At 38.2% G+C, this 21386-nt stretch overlaps 1 protein-coding gene across 1 annotated transcript in view; it reads right to left on the bottom strand.

Moving 5' to 3' along the window:
- Positions 1 to 21386, bottom strand: part of hmcn1 (hemicentin 1) — a 538964-nt gene that overhangs the window by 422037 nt on the left and 95541 nt on the right. The window contains exons 5-6 of the mRNA XM_069942357.1: positions 3987 to 4158; positions 1704 to 1810 (exon numbers count right to left, since the gene is read on the bottom strand). Coding sequence (XP_069798458.1) covers positions 1704 to 1810; positions 3987 to 4158 — 279 coding nt within the window. The remainder of the gene's footprint in view (positions 1 to 1703; positions 1811 to 3986; positions 4159 to 21386) is intronic.

Here is a 21386-nt window from a genome sequence, read left to right as displayed (position 1 = left end):
TCAAATATATGCTTGAAAATCCTGATGATGTTTTCTGTGCATGCAAAGGATGATGTGCTCAAATATGAACAAACTCTGTTTGGCGCACATTGGGTGATGGATGTTCAAGTCAAGGAAATTAACAAAGTAACCTATCCCAGCTGTGATATTGTTTCTGTGATGTTTCTTTTTATTGTAATAAAGAAACTTGGGTTCTTTTAAAACAACTATACTTTATTAGCTAAAGTACACAAGACCACATAGAGGCATCCATCTTGAATCCTATCAAAGCTGCTACCAACTAGTCTCTGACTCCCTCTAGTAGTCAGTAGGATCACTAGCAATCTATCACTACAGTATCTTTAGATGAAATTTCCATATTTTCCCATAATAATAAAATTATATCATTACAAAAATCCACCTTTCAGTGCTCTCCAATACTGACAATAAATAGCAAGCTTGAATCCCATTCTACGGTTACAAGAATAAAAATGAGGAAGCATATTGGTCATATTATGGACCCAGAGGACCCCAAAACCCAGCAGCAATAGACATTCACCAAGACAAATGGTTACTTAAATGAAAATTGCTTTTAATTATCTTTAAACATGAAAACAGGATCAAACTTTATTACTTTTAACTAAACCCCTTTCTAATTTAAGTGCACATGTATGTAATGTGTGCATGTAAGTTCAGAAAAGTTCTTTAATTCACAGTCCAATCTCACTTCTCACTCCTCCAAGTTTATTGGTTGCAGGCAATTCTTATACTGTGCACAGAATTTAACATTTATGAATTTCACCAGGCTTTGGTGCTTGAAAAGTAAATGGTTACTGCTCAGGAAGGTTCTTGTTGGTTTTCAGAGAGAAACTGAATCCTTGTATCCTTGACACAAACTGACCCCTTTTAATCAGCCACATCAGTGTCTTGCTAAAGAAACGTGCCCCATCAGGGTTTTATAGATGATAACTCTTTCTTTCAGGTCACCACAAAGTTCCTTTTCTGTTTCCCTTATTTCAAGTGAAAAATTATGCAGCCAGTCCTCTCCTCTTGTATGGACCACAAGGGCTTTGACCAGGCTGAACTAAGAACTCACAGCCTGTCTTCAAAATGGGGTTTTCCACAAGCTTGCCAGCTTGTCCTGTTCCAGTCCCAGCTGCTGCTGCTGAACTCTCTCTCTCATTCAGAGAAAACCACATGACCCTCTTAAAAGAGCAAACAGCACTCAGACTGTAGAGCCGGACCCAATCTTGAGTTCGTTCATCTATTGCTTTTCAAAACAATAATCCATTACTCCACAGTATGTCCAATTAACATCTACTTGCGAAGTTTTATAGGCATTCTGCAAAGTTTTTGCAAAGGCACTCGGAGCCTGGACTATCGGGCTTGAGCAAAGTTCCAGCATTTTAGAAGTGTTTGTATGTGCCCTACACTAAAAAAAACCTGCCATAATTTATCTCCTTTAAAACATATCTATATACAATGTAAAATATAACAATCTGTCACAGTCAAGCCCCAACCAAAGGATAGAACAGGTAACTTAAGGACCTGAGAATGTATGTAATCCTATAACACCACCAGAAATAGAATATGGTTTTATATTTCAATGTTTACATCATGATTCCACAGGCTAAAATTATATTATTTTCCAACCATAACTTTGGTCTAAGGCCCTATGGAAGTATTTAAAAAGCTTTATATACATGGTTAACACAAAAGCTTACCTTAATGGTCCAAAGTCCTGGTTCTGGATCCTTGATGTTAACAACCCTGGCAGAGTTTGCAATATGTAGAAGCTCGTTGAGACCTGACCCTTTTCTTATCATTTTTCCTATAAGCCAGAGAGAAAAAATTAACCAAGGAAAATATATTCTTATGTGCAATTACATTGAAACGGAGAATAACATTCCCTGAACCTTACAATGAATTTTCAGTTTAAAATGTTAATACAGGTAATTGAGTTGTTAACATGTAGCAATACATTTTTCATGTTCAATACATTCGGTATTGGTCTAAAGAATGAGGTTTGATTGTCTATGACTGGGAAATTCCCCAAGTCCAAATTGAAGGTCTTCAGTATATTTAAGTCACAACAGCTGAGGAAATTGATATTAAGAAACTAATATAGGGGTCTGGTGCTTGCTTTAATGTTCTTTTCAGAATTTTTAGGTTTTTTCTATACATATTATCTTAAGAAATTAAAGTCCCATGTTATCTGGCAAAATGTACCTTTTCTCTGTCAAATATGGAGAGGCATTACAAGATTTCAGAACCACCCAACAGCCTCTATGACTATAAAAACATAGAAATGTTGGAAGAATTCGAGAGGTCTCGCTGCATCCATAGGAGGTAAAGATACTGAAGATAACTAACATTTCAGGGCTGAGTCCTTCTGCAAGATCTGAGTTAAAGGCAGGCTGGGGAGAAGAATAGGCATGGGTAGGACTATAGACCAACAGACAAGTGGTGCTAATTGGATATGGATGGGATCAGGAAAGAGGAAAGGTAAGAATTGATTGGGTATAAGGAAGGAAAATTAACAAATATTTTGTGCTCATCCTCACAAAATAAAATAGAAAACTTTCTGGAAATATAGAACAAAAACAGAGTGAATGAAGAGTTCAAAGATATTAGCATCATTGGAATTTTAAAAATTATGGAAATTAATATTACTGAAAGCCAAAGAATCACCTCTGTCAAGTCTGAAGTCATTGCATTGGGATCATCTACATCCCCCAGCATCTGCCAGCAATAAGCTCAACATGAGACATTACTAATACCAGACCAGGGAACTCTCAGTCAAGCTGCTCTGTCTTGCATCCCAACGCAGCAACAAACTGATGCTGTGGGATGGAATACAAACAAAGTTCCACTCATCAATCAAGAGTTACATTGTTAAAATTAAAATCATCCCTTGGGCAACTTCTCTGCAACCACTGAAGCAGGGTAGATTCACTTGCCTAAAAGTAGTCACTTTCTTCAGCACACACCATTTATTTCTCAGAAATCAGAGCAATGGGTGACCAGGTTGAAAAGTAGTGCTCTTATTTTTGACCCAGCGCTTTATTTCATGGGTTGCAATCCAATTTTGTTATGCATATTGGAGGGGGATGGAGGGGTGGGGGCAGGGGCAACGTGCACCCGCAATGAGATTATTGCTTTCAAGTCAGTGGGGATGGTGCAATTCTTTAGTAGAATCTAGAAGTCAATGACAGATTTTTTCATTTCTTTCCACAAAAACACTAAGAACATACCATTAAAGTTCATCTTTAAATGTTAAATCTATTCACAGAGGTTAAAAAGGACACAAACAAAAATGTGGGTAAAAAATTTGCAGTTTTGCCATTCCTTTTCCATTGTTCCACTCACCGTGCACCCCCCCCCCTCCCCCACCCCCAACTGGGAATCCCTGCTTTGCTTTGATCAAAGATGGAAAAAATCTGGCGGCTTGTTGAGAAAAATGTGGGCAACTTGTCAAATTAACTGGTCCTTTGTACATTTCAAAATTTTAACTTGATGAAGGGCTCAAGCCCAAAACGTCAGATATGTATTTTTATTTCTGCTATATAAAGGGCACGGTTTGACCTACTGTGTTTCTCCAGCATTGTTTTTACTAAATAATTATTTATTTGATTTGCCTTCAAAGGAATTGATAAAAGTGATGTCACAATAGTAAATTCCAGACATTTTTAAACAGTTTCTGTGATGTGCACAGTATTGTAAATGCATAATTCATTGCCTGCTATGCTCTGGCCTGAACCAGTACAACCTTAGAGGAAATGGTTAATATATTTTACATCTGGGTGAATTCCTGTTACTAAAAAAAAGACCAAAACAAACCAAAAAAGAAAGTAAAATGCCAAATGAATATTTAACTTTGGAGTGAGACCATTCTCCCAGATTTTTTTTAATGACTAAAAATGTTCATAAATGCATAAAAGCACACTGTGACACTGATAAAATGGCTGCTTCATATAACTTCCCATTCTCATGTTCAAAATCTGTACCTGAAGGATCTCGGATCTCAATAAAAGGAGAAGGGCCACTGAGAGACACTGTCACTGCTCTCAGGCTGGAATCAAAGGGGATTTGCCAGAGGTTTACAGCTTGGCCGTCATGATCCGTGGATAGCAGGTGAACTTTAGATGCTTGGACTGCTTCTTGAACCCATTTCAGTACCTACAATAAAAGTAAAAAATGAGAACAACCCTATATAAAGTGGAATATGTAATTTATAGGAAAAGGAAAACAAAAACAAATTCTACACATTAGCTTCTTCAGTGATTTCTCCTTCAACAGTGGTTTCCATTCCAGTAGAATTAAAAGAACTCAGTTCCATTCCCTTTCTTCTGATCATCTCCCACCCAGTTACAGGATACGTTTCCCTTCAACATCATCTTCCAACCCAGTAGCTACCAGATTCAAAATGATGCCACCATCAGATTATATCATCCTCCCCTTTCAGCATTCCCCAATGGTACCACTCCCTCTGCAATATTTTGGTTAATTCTTCCATCTCCACCATGAATCACTCTACTCCTTATTGCAACTGACTTGGCTACTTATTTTAAACCTCTTCTTGGCTCACTATCCAGGGATCCAAAATCTGCTTCTCGGTGAATCAGCAATTGACCTGCACATTTTTCAGTTTTGCAAATTGCTGTTCAGTATTCTACTGGTTGAATAGTTTGCAAAACATTTCTATCGAGTCTGCAGCGATTATCCGAAAGTCCCATTGCCTATCATTTGGATTGACCATCCCACTTCCATGATGCATATGGTTACCAAACAGGTCAACATGAGACTTTGAAACAATGTCCCTTCTTCTGACTTCACACATTGTAAATATCAGAATCTAATGTTAATTTCAACAATTACTAACCCTTCCAGTTTGTATCACACTGACTATCTCTGATGAAAGCTCACCAATCTGAAACATTAACTTGATTTTTCTCACTCCACACTTGCTGGCTTACATGCTGAGCATTTCCTGCATTTTCTACTTGTATTGCAGATTCTCTCTGGCCTTCATTATTACTACACTTAAATGAGAAACTGTGAGGAGGAACTGTGTTGGAGACATTTCTTGGGCAATAAATGAAATATCCACTTTTGAATCAAATAGCAGACCCTCCTGTTCCTTGAGTCACAAAGTCTTATCTTTGCTTAATCTAACGGTATCTGGAAATAAATTCTACCTCAAAGGAATTTCCATTCCTTCAGATATTCAGGTGAAACACACTAGTGAAGATTCCACTGTAACAAACTCCAATTAAATGTGGGTGTGGTCTCAAACAAGTCAAGGTATCGTGCAGCAGTCCAAGCAATTCAACTTACCATGGAGTCAGTGAAAGACTAAACCTGAATTTTGAAGCATCTTTCATAATCTCAAAACTTCACAAAGTGCTTTATCTTCAATTAATTCCTTTAATATATTATCAATCATCTTGCGGGCAAAACTAGCAGCTAATTTCCAAACAGAGGACAGACAGAATGCTGGTTTATTGTTTCATCAAGAAGGTAGCCATTTTTTTTTGAGGATCAGAGTCTGTTAACAAAAATGCCAACATTTAGATGGGAAAAAAATTCCAGGGTGATTGACAGGGACATCCACTGATAATGCAACAATTGTGCCACAGGTTGAGGATAGTTGGATATCCATAAGCATTTGATAAATCACATGACAAAGAAAATGTTTTAGTCACTGTGAATCTGACTTAATATTAAACATCGGCAAATGCATCAAGAGCAGAAAGGAGGAATAGAAAACTCAGAGAAAGAACAACAAAAATAGAAAATACAAGTCTTGATGAAAGGTTTTCACTTAAAACATCGACAATCCATTCACTACCCAGCCCCTCATCTGAAGTTGCTGTTTCTCTAGCAGATTGTCTTTTGCATTGAGAACCAAACTACTTTTGAACAGCTCCTATCACAATCTCAAAGTTTTTCACAGGCAATTAAGTGCAGTTTTTAAATTCTAGAAGTTGATGAAAGTAAAAACCCCAAAGAAAGGAAGATTTTTGGCCCCATTGATCAGAGCCAACAAGCCTATTGCCAAGACCTTGGAAGCCTGATCTTCCCCAACCACTTCTCAGTGAACATTGGAGATGAAGCCCTGACTCAGGTCTGAGCATGCCTGCAGCATAACAATTTTCTACTTATGCACCAACTCAACTTGAACACCACCAAAAAGCAGCAAATGCCTCATCCAGCACTAGGATGCTGACCCATGGATGTCACCTTCCAGATTTATTGGAAGATTCAGATTCTAAATTTCAGAGTTTGGTCTTGACAAATTCTTTTTACCATCAGCCTTACACCTGCTAAAATCCCAGCTTGAATTATATCTGGTATAGATTACATACTGACTGTCTACAGTTAAAACACAGATTTTTCCCAGCAAGGACGTTTTGGTTTCAGGCGGCATGCCAGCTCCAACTGAGCATTTTGAAAAGCTCATTAATCAAGGCTGTGAGACATTTCATCTCGATGTGATCATTACACAAAACCGCTATGTATTAAATTAATTGAAAGTCAGCATCAATAACCCATGTCCCTGCTAGAGCTGAGCACCATGATGGAAACTTATTTAACCTCAAAACAGCGCAGTTGCTTTGAATATTAAACAACTCAAAAAAATATATTTCACTTGGGTATCTCATAAAAGAGTAGCAACACTGCTTTCTTTTCTTCAGATATTCCTCATAGACCTTTCAAGTTCTCATGCTGAATATTCACACAGAACTAACAATGTGTGAGTGAATGTTACAGTAACCAGAGCCAGAAGTGTAGGGCTGGCTACAACCTCTTGCTCGCCGACTTCTTTTAAAAACATGAATTATCCGGTGGGACCATTAATTCAATTTAAACAGGTGAGTCAGGGCAACTTAAATTGATGTAAATAGCCATCCCATCATCATAATCCACTAATTTATTCCCAATTTGTCTCATGTTAAAAGTTGATTTACTCCAGGGTAAGTGAGAAAGTCACATTGCCAATGACACCCATCCACACAAAGGATTGTGGAACAACTAACCATAACATTTATTTTTAATGAATCACATGGGGCCAGCAGCTGCTAATTCAACAATTCATGCAAACTGTGCACCATACAAAATAGTTGATGTAAAGGTGGCACGGTTAGCACAGTGGTTTGCGCAACGCTATTACAGTGCCAGCGACCCGGGTTCAAATCCAACGCTGTCTGTAAGGAGATTTTATGTTCTTCCCGTGTCTGCATGGCTTTCCTTCAGCTGTTCCAGTTTCCTCCCAACGTCCAAAAAACAGACAAGGTTTGTAGGTTAATTGGTGTATTGGGGCAGCACAGGATCGTGGGCCAGAAGGGCCTGATACCATGCTGCATCACCAAATTAAAAACTTAAAGTGAGATTTAGCAAGTGAGAGGAACAAATATGGTTTCTTTTTTTTTTAGTTTTTTTGTCTTCCTGATCATTTGGATTAAATTTGATTCAAATAAACATAAATTAACTGATGATCAACAAAGGACCACCGTAGAACAAGGGTGAAAATCAGTTTCTCTTCAAATCTCAGATCAACTTTTTGAATTAGTTTATGTCTAAGAATATCATCCGTGTCGTGCAAGATCTAATTTCGGAATAACAGGAGCAACTGTCATTATCATTAAATGGTGAGGTAGTTACACACTCACCATCCTCACTGATCTGCAAAATATGACACCACCCCATTCCTTACAGGGTGCAGGTTGGATCTTCCTGATCTGGCTGGTGAAACATCTAGCAGTTTCTCTACGGAATCAAGTAACAAGTTAAAATGTGGAATTGGAAGCATTCTTGGGCGAATATAAACATCACCGAGAGGTAGGCCCATCAAAACCTGGTATCTGCGGATGGAGCATGCACAGCACACGCCCCATTGACTACAGCTGAAAATCATAGCATTTCCGTACACAGTATAGGATCTCGCCCTCGGTCAAATGCCTCAATAAAAAGTGGGTACAAGACAATTGGACACTTGGACTGCAATTCTCCACATACTCCCACAACATTGAGTACAATAGCAAAAGAAAGATTTCACTGAATTAATAATGAGATCCAGAGGAATGAACTAAGGAAAATTCAAATTCGAGCATGAAAACTGCAGTTTAAAGAGAGGTGAGCAATAAAGAAAATGTATGATCAATTTTATAAAACTCACATTAATGCCAATTTCTGGATTGTCAAAAAATGCATGTTGGTTTCTAGATGCTCACTAGGAAAGAGTGCAAGTTGTCCTTGGATGACTTCAAAGCCAGCAGAATCTGGTTGATTTTTAAATGTCCTCACAAATAGCCAAGCAAGTCATTGCAATGAAGGACAATGGGCAGCCTTGGCTACAAGCCCACATTCCATTGATTTAAAAAAAACATCTGCATTATTTCTTTCCAGCAATCACTTATATTACAATTAGAACTCTTCTTTCACCTCCTCCACATCTATTTCCTTGGCCAGGAACTTTCAACCTAAACTGGACGGTTTCTCGTGTCTTCAGTACTCCCGATCCACCTGCATACCACTGTCTAGACAATTGCCCCCTCAAGATCCATTCACTGCTAACTGCTGATGCGAGTATTTCGAGCAATTTCAGTTTTTTTAATTTATCTGTTTGCCAATTGATCCGCTGTTGTATCTTTAAAATGAACTTCAACATCTGCCTTTGATGTCAGGCTAAATAATGAACAGCTCCTTCTTTCCTCTCTCTTGTGGGTTTTGATTAGCCATGCTCTAATACATAGGATCTGACATAGAATCCAGTAAATATTGGAAAATAACTACCAATGAATGCATCCATTATTTTTAAGACCCAATTCCTAAAGTATTCTGGGATTCAGACTATTGGGATTTGGAGACTTAAAATAATGGGAAGGTTCAATTAATCTGCCATTTCTTTGTTGCCTTTTGTCATGAGTAAGGCATCTCAAGCTGTCTGTTGCCAATATAATTTTAATTAACCTATAAAAGGAGATAGTTCGAATTAAAATCTAGTGACTTGGTATGAAGTGCACAATGAAGACAAGATCTCTTTTCTTTCTCAATCTACTTCAAATGTTGCACATTGAGATTAACTGCCTGAATATTATGTGACGTGAGACCTCTCCAATTTGCTTTGGTAGGCAGAAAATCAAAAATATACCTCATCCAGAAAAGAATAGGACAACAAAAAAAACCGACAAACACTATTTTTAACCAATTCAGATTCAAAGGTTTATAGAAGACACTCTTTGCCTCACTAATAAATAAAGACTATACTCTTATTTTTAACTATGGTTTCCAAACAATTTTTAAATTCGTTCTGCACTGCTCTGTGACTGGTTTCTCCATAATTTATTGATGTCTACTGCAATTGCGCCTTCTTTTGGTTTCTTGTGCTTTAAAGCCTAGTGCATCCAGATCCTCACAAAACATTCCATATTTTATGTTCCCCTCATATTAAGTGATAAATCTACAGTAATCATTGTCAGATATTGATCAATATAGGATAATCTGGGGAATTGACCCACAGATAAAAGGTTGCAATTCACTTTCACCATGATTCGTGGGGATGAGTAGACTTTTAAATGAATGATCTGGCAGGAAGCTGGACTTTGGTCATCAGCTTTTCAGAGAACTTTGTTGGCGCATTTCATTTTGCATTCAATTGGTACCAACAATGGTGACCATGAAATTACTGGATTGTTGCAAAACCCAATGGATTCATAAATATTCTTCAGGGACAGAAGTCTTCCCTATCCAAGATGGTCGATGTACGACACCAGACAGAGATCAAGAGAATAGACTCTTTACTGCCTTCAAAAAAGTGGCCGAACAAGCCATACAATTGCATAAAACTGCTATAAGTAATTACGTTATGATCCAGACACAGCAAAGCATTTCCTGTCCAGCTAACCCTGGAAAATTCTCTCATGAACATCTGGGAGCTTGTGTCTAAATTGGGAGAAATGCTCCACAGAATAATAGCTTGGTATACCTGTACTCAGAGAAATAGAGTTTGCAGTTGCAACTCCTTGGGGACATTTGGATAGGACAGACCTACCAAAGATGGAGGCACGGTGGTATACTGTCAGGAACGAACGGAGCTGGAGGCCTCTGCATTTACTTCTGACCCATAAATTTGCTCAGCATCATGGCAAGAAACCACATGCTGATTACCACCTTCTTTCAGCTTATAACTTTGCACTCCTCCATACCGAATACAACTTGGAAGCAACACTGAAAAGAGCACAGGCACAGAAGATGCTTGGTTCGGGAGATAAATCAATCTGACCTCTCTGATCCATTGTTGCAAATGCAACAGGCCACGACAACATTATTGCAAGTAATTACTGTTTAATCCTTGTGAAAACAAAGCCACTTCTTCATATGAAAGAGATTTCAAACAGATATAACAGTTCATATCTGGGTATTCCAAGAAGTGCTGTGGACCATCAGAAGCATCAGGTTTCCATGTTGCACCACAATGTGTAATCTCATGGTCTATTATGTCCCTTAGTCTAACACTATAATCAAGATAGAGAACCAACCCTTGGATGCAGAATATAGAAAGGTAGAGTCGACAGCATCGAGTCCACGCTGCTGAAGATCCAGCTGCGCTGAGTGGGTCACGTCTCCAGAATGGAGGACCATCGCCTTCCCAAGATCGTGTTATATGGCGAGCTCTCCACTGGCCACCGTGACAGAGGTGCACCAAAGAAAAGGTACAAGGACTGCCTAAAGAAATCTCTTGGTGCCTGCCACATTGACCACCGCCAGTGGGCTGATATCGCCTCAAACCGTGCATCTTGGCGCCTCACAGTTTGGCGGGCAGCAACCTCCTTTGAAGAAGACCGCAGAGCCCACCTCACTGACAAAAGGCAAAGGAGGAAAAACCCAACACCCAACCCCAACCAACCAATTTTCCCCTGCAGCGGCTGCAACCGTGTCTGCCTGTCCCGCATCAGACTTGTCAGCCACAAACGAGCCTGCAGCTGACGTGGACTTTTACCCCCTCCATAAATCTTCGTCCGCGAAGCCAAGCCAAAGAAAAGAAAAGATACAATCACATGCTAGCTTGATCAGGTTATCTGGTTAAAGTTAATGGGGTAGAAAAAATACAGAGTTGAAGTTTTTTTGTTAAATTTTGAGATACAGCCTGAAAATAGACCCTTCTGCCCACAAGCCCGCACCACCTAAATACACCCAAGTGACCAATTAACCCACTAATCCTTACGTCTTTGGAATGTGGGAGGAAACCGGAGCACCCAAAGGAGAACATAACAACACTAGACAGGCAGTGCAGATTTGAACCTGGGTCAGTAGTGCTGTAATAGTTTTGTGCTAACCACTACATGCTGCAATCAGATCAGCCATGAGCTATTTGAATGAAGGAGTGGGCTTCAGGGGTTTAGTGGCCCACTCCTGCTCCTAATTTGAGAACTCATAGGACTACATTTTGGAAGCATTAACATGCAACAGAAAGACCTCTGCAATATGACCACCAAGGAATCAGAGCAAACTCTGCAGTCCTGCCACTTCTTGTCAGTATTGCTTGCCATCAATTAAATGGGTAATTGTGAAGGAGGATTCAAGAACATGATTTATCCTGCTAGTTTGAAAAACATCTCTGAAACATTTGCATTAGCAGTCAAAAATGCCAGGTTGATGGTCCATCTCAGCTTCTCCCAAGATTTCCACCTGTACATAAATCACTCAAGATGAATACACTAGGTATACAAAAGCTTTTACAATGGTAACAACTTTCTCCAGAACTTGGCATGCCTCTTCCAAGCTATTCCAGGACAGCCACAACTTTAGCATCTGCTAACTTTGTGGAAAGTATCTCAGGTAACATCCTCTACAAGTAAAGCTGGACAATACAATCAGATTATTTCTCTTTCAATCTTCTTGCAAGATTCAGTGAGTCAAAACAGATTATTGATGACTTGTATCAAGCACCATTCATTTGCAGTAACAGATGCTGAGTTTGAGGATCACTCAAGTCAGTTATCTCTAAGTCCTCATCACAGCCTTGGTTCAAACCAGAATCACACAGCTAAATTCCAGAGGGGAGAATGGAATAACTCTTTTAACATTATGGCATTAAAGAGTCTTGGTGGGAAATAAAGTCAATGAGCAGCGAGGAGAAAACACAACTAGCTAGAATCTAGGGAAGAGATTTTCTAGTGACAGATATACTGTATATATTATTTTTGATTATATTCATAATAGACATTATACATCACAATCAGAATATTCAACTTTCCTGGTGAAAATAACTGCTTAAAATTTAAAAATCCCAAGTCCCCTTTTGTATTCATTAACATTTGCAATTATAAATCATGAATCAATAAACATCATTGTCAATGTGAAATAATAACTTCATAATTTACTGCGATTAAGATTAGAAACCAGGAATTAAAGGGTGGTATCTATCATGTTTCATTTTAATATTTCAAACCCACACTATATCATAAGGCCTCAAGCTAAAATTATAACAAATGGGCAAATGTCTCCAGTGTTCCTGCTGGGCAGATCCAGGGGGCAGGGTTGCCTGCTGTCCCCAGAGTTGCTTATGTTGGCAGAAGCCATTTGGCAGGATCCAGATATAAAGGGGTTCAGAGTGGGCTAGGAGGAGCATAAAATCAATTTATTTGCTGATGATGTGCTTGTATATTTGATGGACCCATGGTTGGGGGAGGGGGGGTGGGGGGTGGTGTTGTTGGCCAGGCTGAAGACCACACTGGAGGATTATGGCAAGATCTCAGGATATAATGTAAATCTGGACAAGAGTGAAATCATGCTATCGACAAAGGGGGATTACGCACAATAACAACAAGGGAGCCAACTTAAATGGCCTCCAGGGCTTCAAATATTTGGAGATAAAGTGGATAAGGATTTATGTAATTTATACATATTGCTCTGGAAGATTGAGGAAGTCCTTGGTTGATGGAAAACCCTGCCCATAACTTTGGAGGCCACCTGTATTAAAATGAAAGTGATGCCAAAACTACAATATCTATTTCAGTCTTTGCGTATTCCATTCCCCGGAACTTCTTTAAGACACTCAGCGGATGGTTCAGGAAGTTATTGTGGAACAGTAAGGTGGCTTGGGTCTCCATGGAAAAATTGACTTGGAGTTAGAAGCTGGGAGATCTGAAATTGCCAGATTTTTAAAAAATACTATTGGGTGGCCCAGTCGAGGTTTATCACTTCTCTCCATGAGGGAGGTGGTACCCCTTCCTGGGCACAAATTAGACTAAACACAGGAGAAAAAAATAGCAGGAGAGTTAATATACAAGTGGGACATTAAATTGCTATCAAGAGAAATGGATAACCCCCATATTAAAACATAATTCAGACATGGCAAAAAAAAAGTCAATGTATCGAGCTAAAGGTGGGGATATCTTCTAAAATGCCCTTGTCCAAGAACCAATTAATACCCATGACTCTGGAAAATAAGATCCTAGGCACCTGGTCCCGGAAGGGAATCAGGTGTATCGAGGATTATTATGAACAGAGGCTACTCATGTCATTCAAACAGTTGAGGAATAAGTATGATTTGCTGAATAAAACTTTCTTCTTCTATCTTCAGCTAAGATCTTTCTTAAAGGATAACTTGGGGCTGTCTATGGCCCTGACATAGAGACTCTAATTCGAAGAGGCAATACATGCAAATTTATCTCTATAATGTATATCCTATTCCAAAGTGAGGGCCTGAAGCTGGGCTTACATAAGGTGAAGAAAAGGTGGGAATGGGACTTAGGCACAACAATCCACAAACAGTGCTGATCAGACCTCAGTCATGACAGCAGTCTTTAATGCCAGGTACATGTTGGTGCAATATAATTTCCTGCATCAACTCTTCCTCAAAAATTACACAAACCCAAATAAAAATCCCTGAAATATGTTCTCGGTGTGGTGTGAAGACTGGAATCTTTATCCATTCAACCTGGCTGTGTACAAAAGGTGAGATCCTTCTGGGAGAACCTTGGGGGCATTCTGAAAAAAAACTACAAAAGTAGATTTTCCACAGGATCCAGATTTGTACCATCTGGGAAACATTATGGATATGTGTTTTAAACTGTCCAAGAACCAAAATCAGCTTGTGTAGGTTGCCTTGGCAGTAGCCAGGAAAATGAGTAGTGGTTACATGGAAGTCTGACTCCCATCTAAATATAACACAATGGAATATGGAAGTGCAGAGCTGTATTCCCCTGGAGAAAATCACATACAATTTAAGGAGGAAATATGACACATTTGTTAGGGTGTGGCAATCCTATCTGCAACACATTGGTACACAGATATATTAAACCCCTTCAGAATAAAAGAAAGGTGATAATCTGTGCCACTAGTGGAATAACTGAGATCAATGAGGTGGGTTGTGGCACAGATTACATACTCTTGTATTTTGTTACTTATCTTTTATTTTATGTTACTTTGGGATTTTCTTAAGTTCCTTTAAGGTTCTGTGACTTTATCGATAATTGATTTTTTTGTGTTTGTTTAATTTATATAATCTTTTTCTTGTGGTATAATGGAAACAGACTCTGAAAGTTATGTACCATTGTTGAAAGTGATTGCTTGTTTGGATTTGTGAGTCTTTGAAAATCAAAAATAAAATATTTTCATAAAAAATATTGAACACCCAGTCATCATAAATATCTAAAGATTGTACAATAAATTAGACATTTAATGGTACCTGCCTGTGAACTTCAATGGACTCTTGTTTTTTTCAGTTGAGCTACAATACCTGCTATCTACACAACATTGTAGAAACAGCTCCAGTTATATCCTTTCCGCATAAAACAAGTCAAGTGCACTCTAATGAACTCGTACACAGCAAGTAAAAGGAGGTACTGCCAATAGTACTATTAAGTAGATGAAATAAGGATTATATTTCATCTATGTATCAAATATTACAGGATGGTATGGATAAAAAGGGTTGGGATAGATCTAAAATTAAATGGGAAGCGGATATTAGTTTTACTTTTTCTGAAGAAGATTGGTTAGATATCTGTTATGATAGTGTAACTAGATTCATAAATGCACGTTATGCAATGATTAACTATAATTTTTTACATCAATTATACTTAACACCTGAAAAATTTAAAAAGTATGGTTTTCATGAATCAGATTTGTGTTTTAGATGTGGTGATACAGTTGGAACTTTTTTTCATGTCGTTTGGTCATGTATACATATACAATCTTTTAGGTAGAAAATTTAATTGTTTTTAGAATATCTGTATAAGATTAAAATAGTTTTAGATCCAACAGTATTTTTATTTTGTTTGCAACCTTTGAAAGGCTTGGGATTGGATAAGTTTCAGCTTGCTTTTGAATATTTAGCTTTATCCGTAGTGAAAAAATGTATTGCTAGTACGTGGAAGGATACAAATATGATTGATATTAATAGATGGCATAATGAGATGAAATATTGTTTAATAATGGAAAAAATTACATACGTTTCACGTGATAATTATAATTATTTTATTAATAAGTGGTTGTTATATTCAGAATATTTACTTTTCAATTTACATTGATTAGATCTTAATATGTATATTTAATTTTTCTTTAATTTTTTTTCTTTCTTTATGGCTCTCCTTAGGAGAGTTGGCTGAAGGGGGGAGGTTCCTTTTCTTTTCTCTTTTTTTCTTTTTTTTATATATAAAAAATAACATTCATGTTTATGGTTAATTGTTGCATATGTCATATATTATTTGTTTTTTGAATGAATAAATAAAGTTTAAAAAAAAAAGTAGATCAAATTAGCCACCCTTCTTTCAACTTTACTTCAATTAATATACCTCAATAAATTGACCACAGCGCAATCACGATACAAATCTGTTCTCAGTGAGGCAGACACTTCACCCACGGCCTTCTAAAGAAAGTAGCTTCATCACAGCTATTAAATTTATCCATTTCCCTGTTGATGCAAACAAACTTTTTTTTGGAATATGACTCTAAGTCTCTGCTGTGTTTATGGGCCCCCTTCCCTGTGAAGCAGTTGTTCAGTTTATTTCCATCTCCAATCCTCCAGTACTACTCTTGTGGCCAGGGAGGATGAAAATATCATTGTCAATAACCCAGCAATCTCTTCCCATAATAACTTAAAGTATATCCCATGTGACCCAGGAGACTTGTCTGAATGTTTTTGTGAAGCTCCAATAATATCTCTTTGTTAATCTTGACATGCTCTAGTACATTTGCCTGTTATACAATAACCTCACATTCAGCAAAGTCCCTTCCCCTCATAAACATGGAGGCAAAGTATTCATTAAGAATGTCCCCTACCTTCTCCACATCCATGCACATGTTCCCCCTTTATCCACAATTGGCCCTATTCTCCAAACAATACAACTGCATATTTTCATAACTCACCAACAGTGAGAAAAGAGTAAAACATGAAAATCTGCAGACATCATGACAATAGAGATTGGGAGCAGCAAGGAGGGCAGATGGGTAGCAATGAGCAAGATGCCCACAAAGGGCTTCTCCTTCTCTCCCCCCCCCCCCACACCTCCCCCCCCCAACATTTTGTTTGGGCACCTGCTCACATTTTGTTCATACCTTGATGAAGGGCTCCAGCCAGATACGTTGTTTATGCATCTTTGCTATATAAAGTACACTGTTTGACCTGCCGAGTTTCTCTTGCATTGTTTTTACTTTTTAAGAGAGATAAGAGTCCTCGTCTATCATCTTGTCCAAAAGCCATGCCTTACTGCTTCCATCCAAAGCCCCACAACCAAGTGGCACCTCCCATCGACCCAAAGCACTTGGAAATTTGGGGCAACTTTGAGGATGCCAGTATATGGACAAACCACAGCTAGGAATGAGCCCAGGAGTGCAGTCAGGATCAGGATATAGAGACCTGTGCATGGCAGACATACCCAAAAGGGGAGATGGTGCAAGGGAGGGAGACTGTGGGAAGGTGGGAGGTGGTCATAAAGTAGGCAGGTGGGGGAAATTCATACCCAGAGGGGGAGATGGTGCAAGGGAGGGAGACTGGGGAGGTGGTCATAAAGTAGGCAGGTGGGGGAAATTCTAGGGTACAAAGAGGGAAAAATGTAATGGAATAGAGGGATATTGGGAGATGAAACCAGAGTGACCAGCACAGAGACAGAGAGGAGGAAGCAAAAAGAAAAACAGAGCAGAGAAAGAAGTGAAGAAAAGAATAAAATAAATAAAAATGAGGATAATAAAGAAAAATGAGATGTATAAATATAACAAGTTTATTTACACCTACATTGTACAACATACACATGCTGCAGGTACCAAAAAATAATAGTAAACAATCTTGAATTAAAAAAGGGACAATAAATACAAAGGTAGATGGATAATAAATATTCAGTCTCAAAAGTGACTTTGCAATAATGTAGATGGTCCTTCTGTGGCATCAGAACATTGTGTAACAATGGAAGGTTTAAGAGCCTGATAGTTGTTGGAAAGAAACTGTTCTTGAACCTAGAGGTACTGGTTTTTGGGCTTCTGAACCTTCTACCCAAAGGTAGCAGTGAGAAGAGGTCATGATCAGGATGATATCCTTTATGATGTTGATTGCCTCTTAAGGCAGGGCCTCACATCGATGTGTTCAGTGGATGGGAGGTCAGAGCCTGTGATGGACCTGGTTATATTTGCAACCTTCTACATTAATTGATTTGCAAATTTCCAAACCAGGCTGTGATGCAACTTGTCAGTATACTTTTCACGGTATGCCTGGAAAAGATCGACAAGACATGGCAAATCTCCTCAGACTCCTTTAAAAGTAGAGGCCTTCTTCATAGTTGATTCGATGTGCTGGTTCCAAGATAGGTCTTCTGAAATATGGATTCCCAGGAATGTGAAGGTTCTAACCCTCTCCACCTCTATTCCATCAACGTGGAGAGGTGTCTTGTCCCTTGGTCTCTCCTTCCTAAAATTAAATTAGCTCCTTGGTCTTGGTGACAATGAAAGCAAGGTTCTGGCAGCAACGAACCAGGTTCTTGATCTCCATCCTATTCTGACTCATCATTTTCAGTTATTTAGTCAACAACAGTGTTGTTATATATTACTGAATATATTATGAGAATGGCATTAGCCAGGTATAGTGAGAGGTATGAAATAAATGGAGAGGTAGGCAAACATTAATAAGTATGTCTGCAGGAGGTAAAAACCTGTTACATTTAGCACTGATTTTTCCTTTTTCAAATCTTTATTATTTTAATATAGTAGTCTAATAAATGAGGCTGACATGATTTCATACATTATGTTTATTATTAGATTGAGTTATAAGTAACTATTAATATAATTATGAATATTTTTTAATTTATCCTTTTGTTATTCATTATGTATGCTTATATGTTAAATTCAATAAAAATATTTTTAAAAGTTAGTACATATAGGAAAGACAGCTCATTATTATATGAATCCCTTTAATTATTTTATTTCAAATCAGTTGGAAATTGTGCTCCTGGCAATTTGTCTCCATTAAATCTGATCTGAAGCACAAGTTCAACATTAAAAATAAATTGAAGGCAAGACCACCAACTGTGAGCCAAAATTTGACCCTCGCAGCATGTTGATACTCGCTTCTATTTCACGCTGCATGAATGAAACTAATCATTCTCAAAATATCAATCTGCATTTTGTTTACAAGTATTTAATCCAAATTAGAGGCAATGGAAAAAAAATCTCAAACACAAAATTATTCCATAATGATAACATTATGTTCCAGAACACAACCACATGTATTTGTAAATGTACATTCCTGAAATGAGTTAATATGCTAAATTATTATAAATGATATCATGCACATTGAATTTGGAAGCCCGGCCAAGCAGCTGACATTTATTACAGGTCTAGAATATAGTATATTACATTCCACATTCCTGAAGAAGACCTTTATGGGAATATATATTTTGAAGCAAAAGCAGTTATCTCATTATTACTTACAGTTTATCAGTAAATTATTCATACAAGCTTGTGTTCATACAAGCTGAATAATCAAATTGAATCATTTTGTGGATCATTTTGCGTGCAGAGGAACTCATTACCCTGTGGAAGACACAATGACCATTTTTGTGTCTATTGCAATGTAAATACCACAAGCTATAAATACTAGTGCTCTCATATTAATATGGTTTTTCACGTCACATTCAGTCAGATTTCATAATGTGACTTAATGTTGGGTCAAGGGGTATGGAAATCACAGGTGCTTTATCTAGGTTTGTCTAGAATACACAAATATTTACTTGCTCTAAGATGATACCAGTATTTGTTTAATCCTTTACTAACAGAAAATAGAAAGGTAACAATACAATTGATGCAAAGAAAATTCTCATCTTGTAATATTGTGCTGTATTTTAATCAGCCAAATATACACACTTGCACACCTTCAACTCAGTACCCCAAAAGTTTCTTGATGCACCGTCAATGACTCCAAAAGAATGAAGTTGAGCAAACTGATAGGATTTTTTTTGCTATAGAACAAAGGCACATCCATGCTGCTTGACTGTCCTGACCTGGGGAGGAGACTGTGGAAGTCACCTTTATTCAGGAGCCCGTGGGAAGCACCACAGGTACAGTCAATGGGTGTACACGAACAGATAAATAAACACATACAGTGGTTTATCACATTTCTTTCCCCTCTCCTTTTGTCATGCTTGTTAAAAGAACGACCTACCACACTTTGGCCAGTGTCCACTCTCAAAGGAGCATTGACATTTTGTCAAAGTAAACAAGCAATTTTGTGAAGCTCTACACATGAACGAGTTGGGCCATAGGGCCTGTTTTCATTCTGTGTAGTTCTTTGATCTAAATCCAGTTGAAATAAATTTAAACTTCATAATATACAAATGGCAATGATAACTTGATTTGTTTTATGTCAAGTTACATACCACTGTACAGGGTAATGAGGGCAAAAACTGCTTTTCTCCTTGTGCACATTATGAATTCTTCCTCCACCACCTCTGCCAACTTCCTGGTTACTTGCCATTTCAACTTCCTTCCCATTCACTGACCTATCTGGCTACTATCTCCCTTTATCCACCAGATGTCTTTCATGATCCATCTTGTCTTAATCAGTCCTACACCTCTCCCATAATGGGTTCCATTTTCACCATTATCATTTTCTTTACATATCAGATACCAGAACTAGTCACCTTTGTTCCCACTTATCACCCTACAAATCTACTTTCACATTCCCATGGATCATTTTGTCCTATTTGTCCTTTATACTTCTCTCTTTCACTCTGGCACCGATCAATCATCTGTTTTGTCTCCCAAATCTACTCCTCACATTCTTCCACTTGGTTCCATCCATCACTCTTCCCTCGTTCACCCCTCCCACCCTCTCCTTATATTAGCCATCACCCCTCTTTATGATGAGTCTTGAAGGGTTTCAACCCAAAACATCAACAATTCATTTTCCTATCACAGTAGCCGCTTCACCCACTGAACTCGTCCAGCAGTTTTTTTCTCCAATTGCACCACTTTCCAGTACATGCCGTCTTTCGTGTGTCCATTCTCAACTATTTACATGTACCTGCATGGCCTTTTGCAACAGGAAATTTCTTTCCTGTGCTATTGTCATAACCCTCAATTCCATTGATTCAAAATTATCTCAACTCTGAATATATTCAAGGATTTGTGCCCCCAAGCTTTGTGAGGGCAAGGGATTTCAAAGGTTCATAACCTTTTGAGAGATTCATTGGACAGGGTATTGAGTACAGGCATTAGTGAGATGACAGATCTGATGTATAGGAAGGACATCAATAAATAGGAAAGGGTGCAGAGGTGATTCACTAAGATGTTGCCAGGGCCAGAGGGCTTGAGTTGTAGCGAGAACTTAGATAGGCTGGGTCTTTATTCCCTGTTATGTAGATGGCTGAGGGGTGAGCTTACAGAAATTTATAAAATCATGAGGGGCATGTTAAAGCTCATTGTTTTTTCTAGAACAAGAAAGCACAACTTTAAGATGTGAAGGTGGTCTTCAGAGTGTGTTAAGCAGTGACCTGAATAAAGGAGAGAGGACCTAAAGAGCAAATTTTTTTCCAGACAGAGTATTAACACACTTTGAAGACCATCTTCACAAATCTTGAGCACCCAAAGCATTCTTTCAACAAGCCACAGCCTGTTGCCCTACACATATTCAGAGAGATCTGCTTGTTATTCACAGCTTCAATTTGGAGGCAGAAAAGCCAATCTTACACAATCTGCAAAGTTAATCATCTCTTTCCAAATTGCCTTATCAGTGACAAATTGGACATCTGTACTCAACCTAGAAGACTAAGCATTGATCACCTGACATCTTGTTGTCTGACAGCTGTGAGAACCTGCAACTCATGGAAGGATATCATAGTACAGTATTGGAGTATGCTCACCAGGCAATGGATTTTGGTTCGGTCTGAGCAAATATTTGGCACTATTTATGAAAT

Source organism: Narcine bancroftii, chromosome 5, assembly GCF_036971445.1.
Source record: "Narcine bancroftii isolate sNarBan1 chromosome 5, sNarBan1.hap1, whole genome shotgun sequence".
Classification (NCBI taxonomy): domain Eukaryota; kingdom Metazoa; phylum Chordata; class Chondrichthyes; order Torpediniformes; family Narcinidae; genus Narcine; species Narcine bancroftii.
This window is presented reverse-complemented; position numbering and strand designations above follow the sequence as displayed.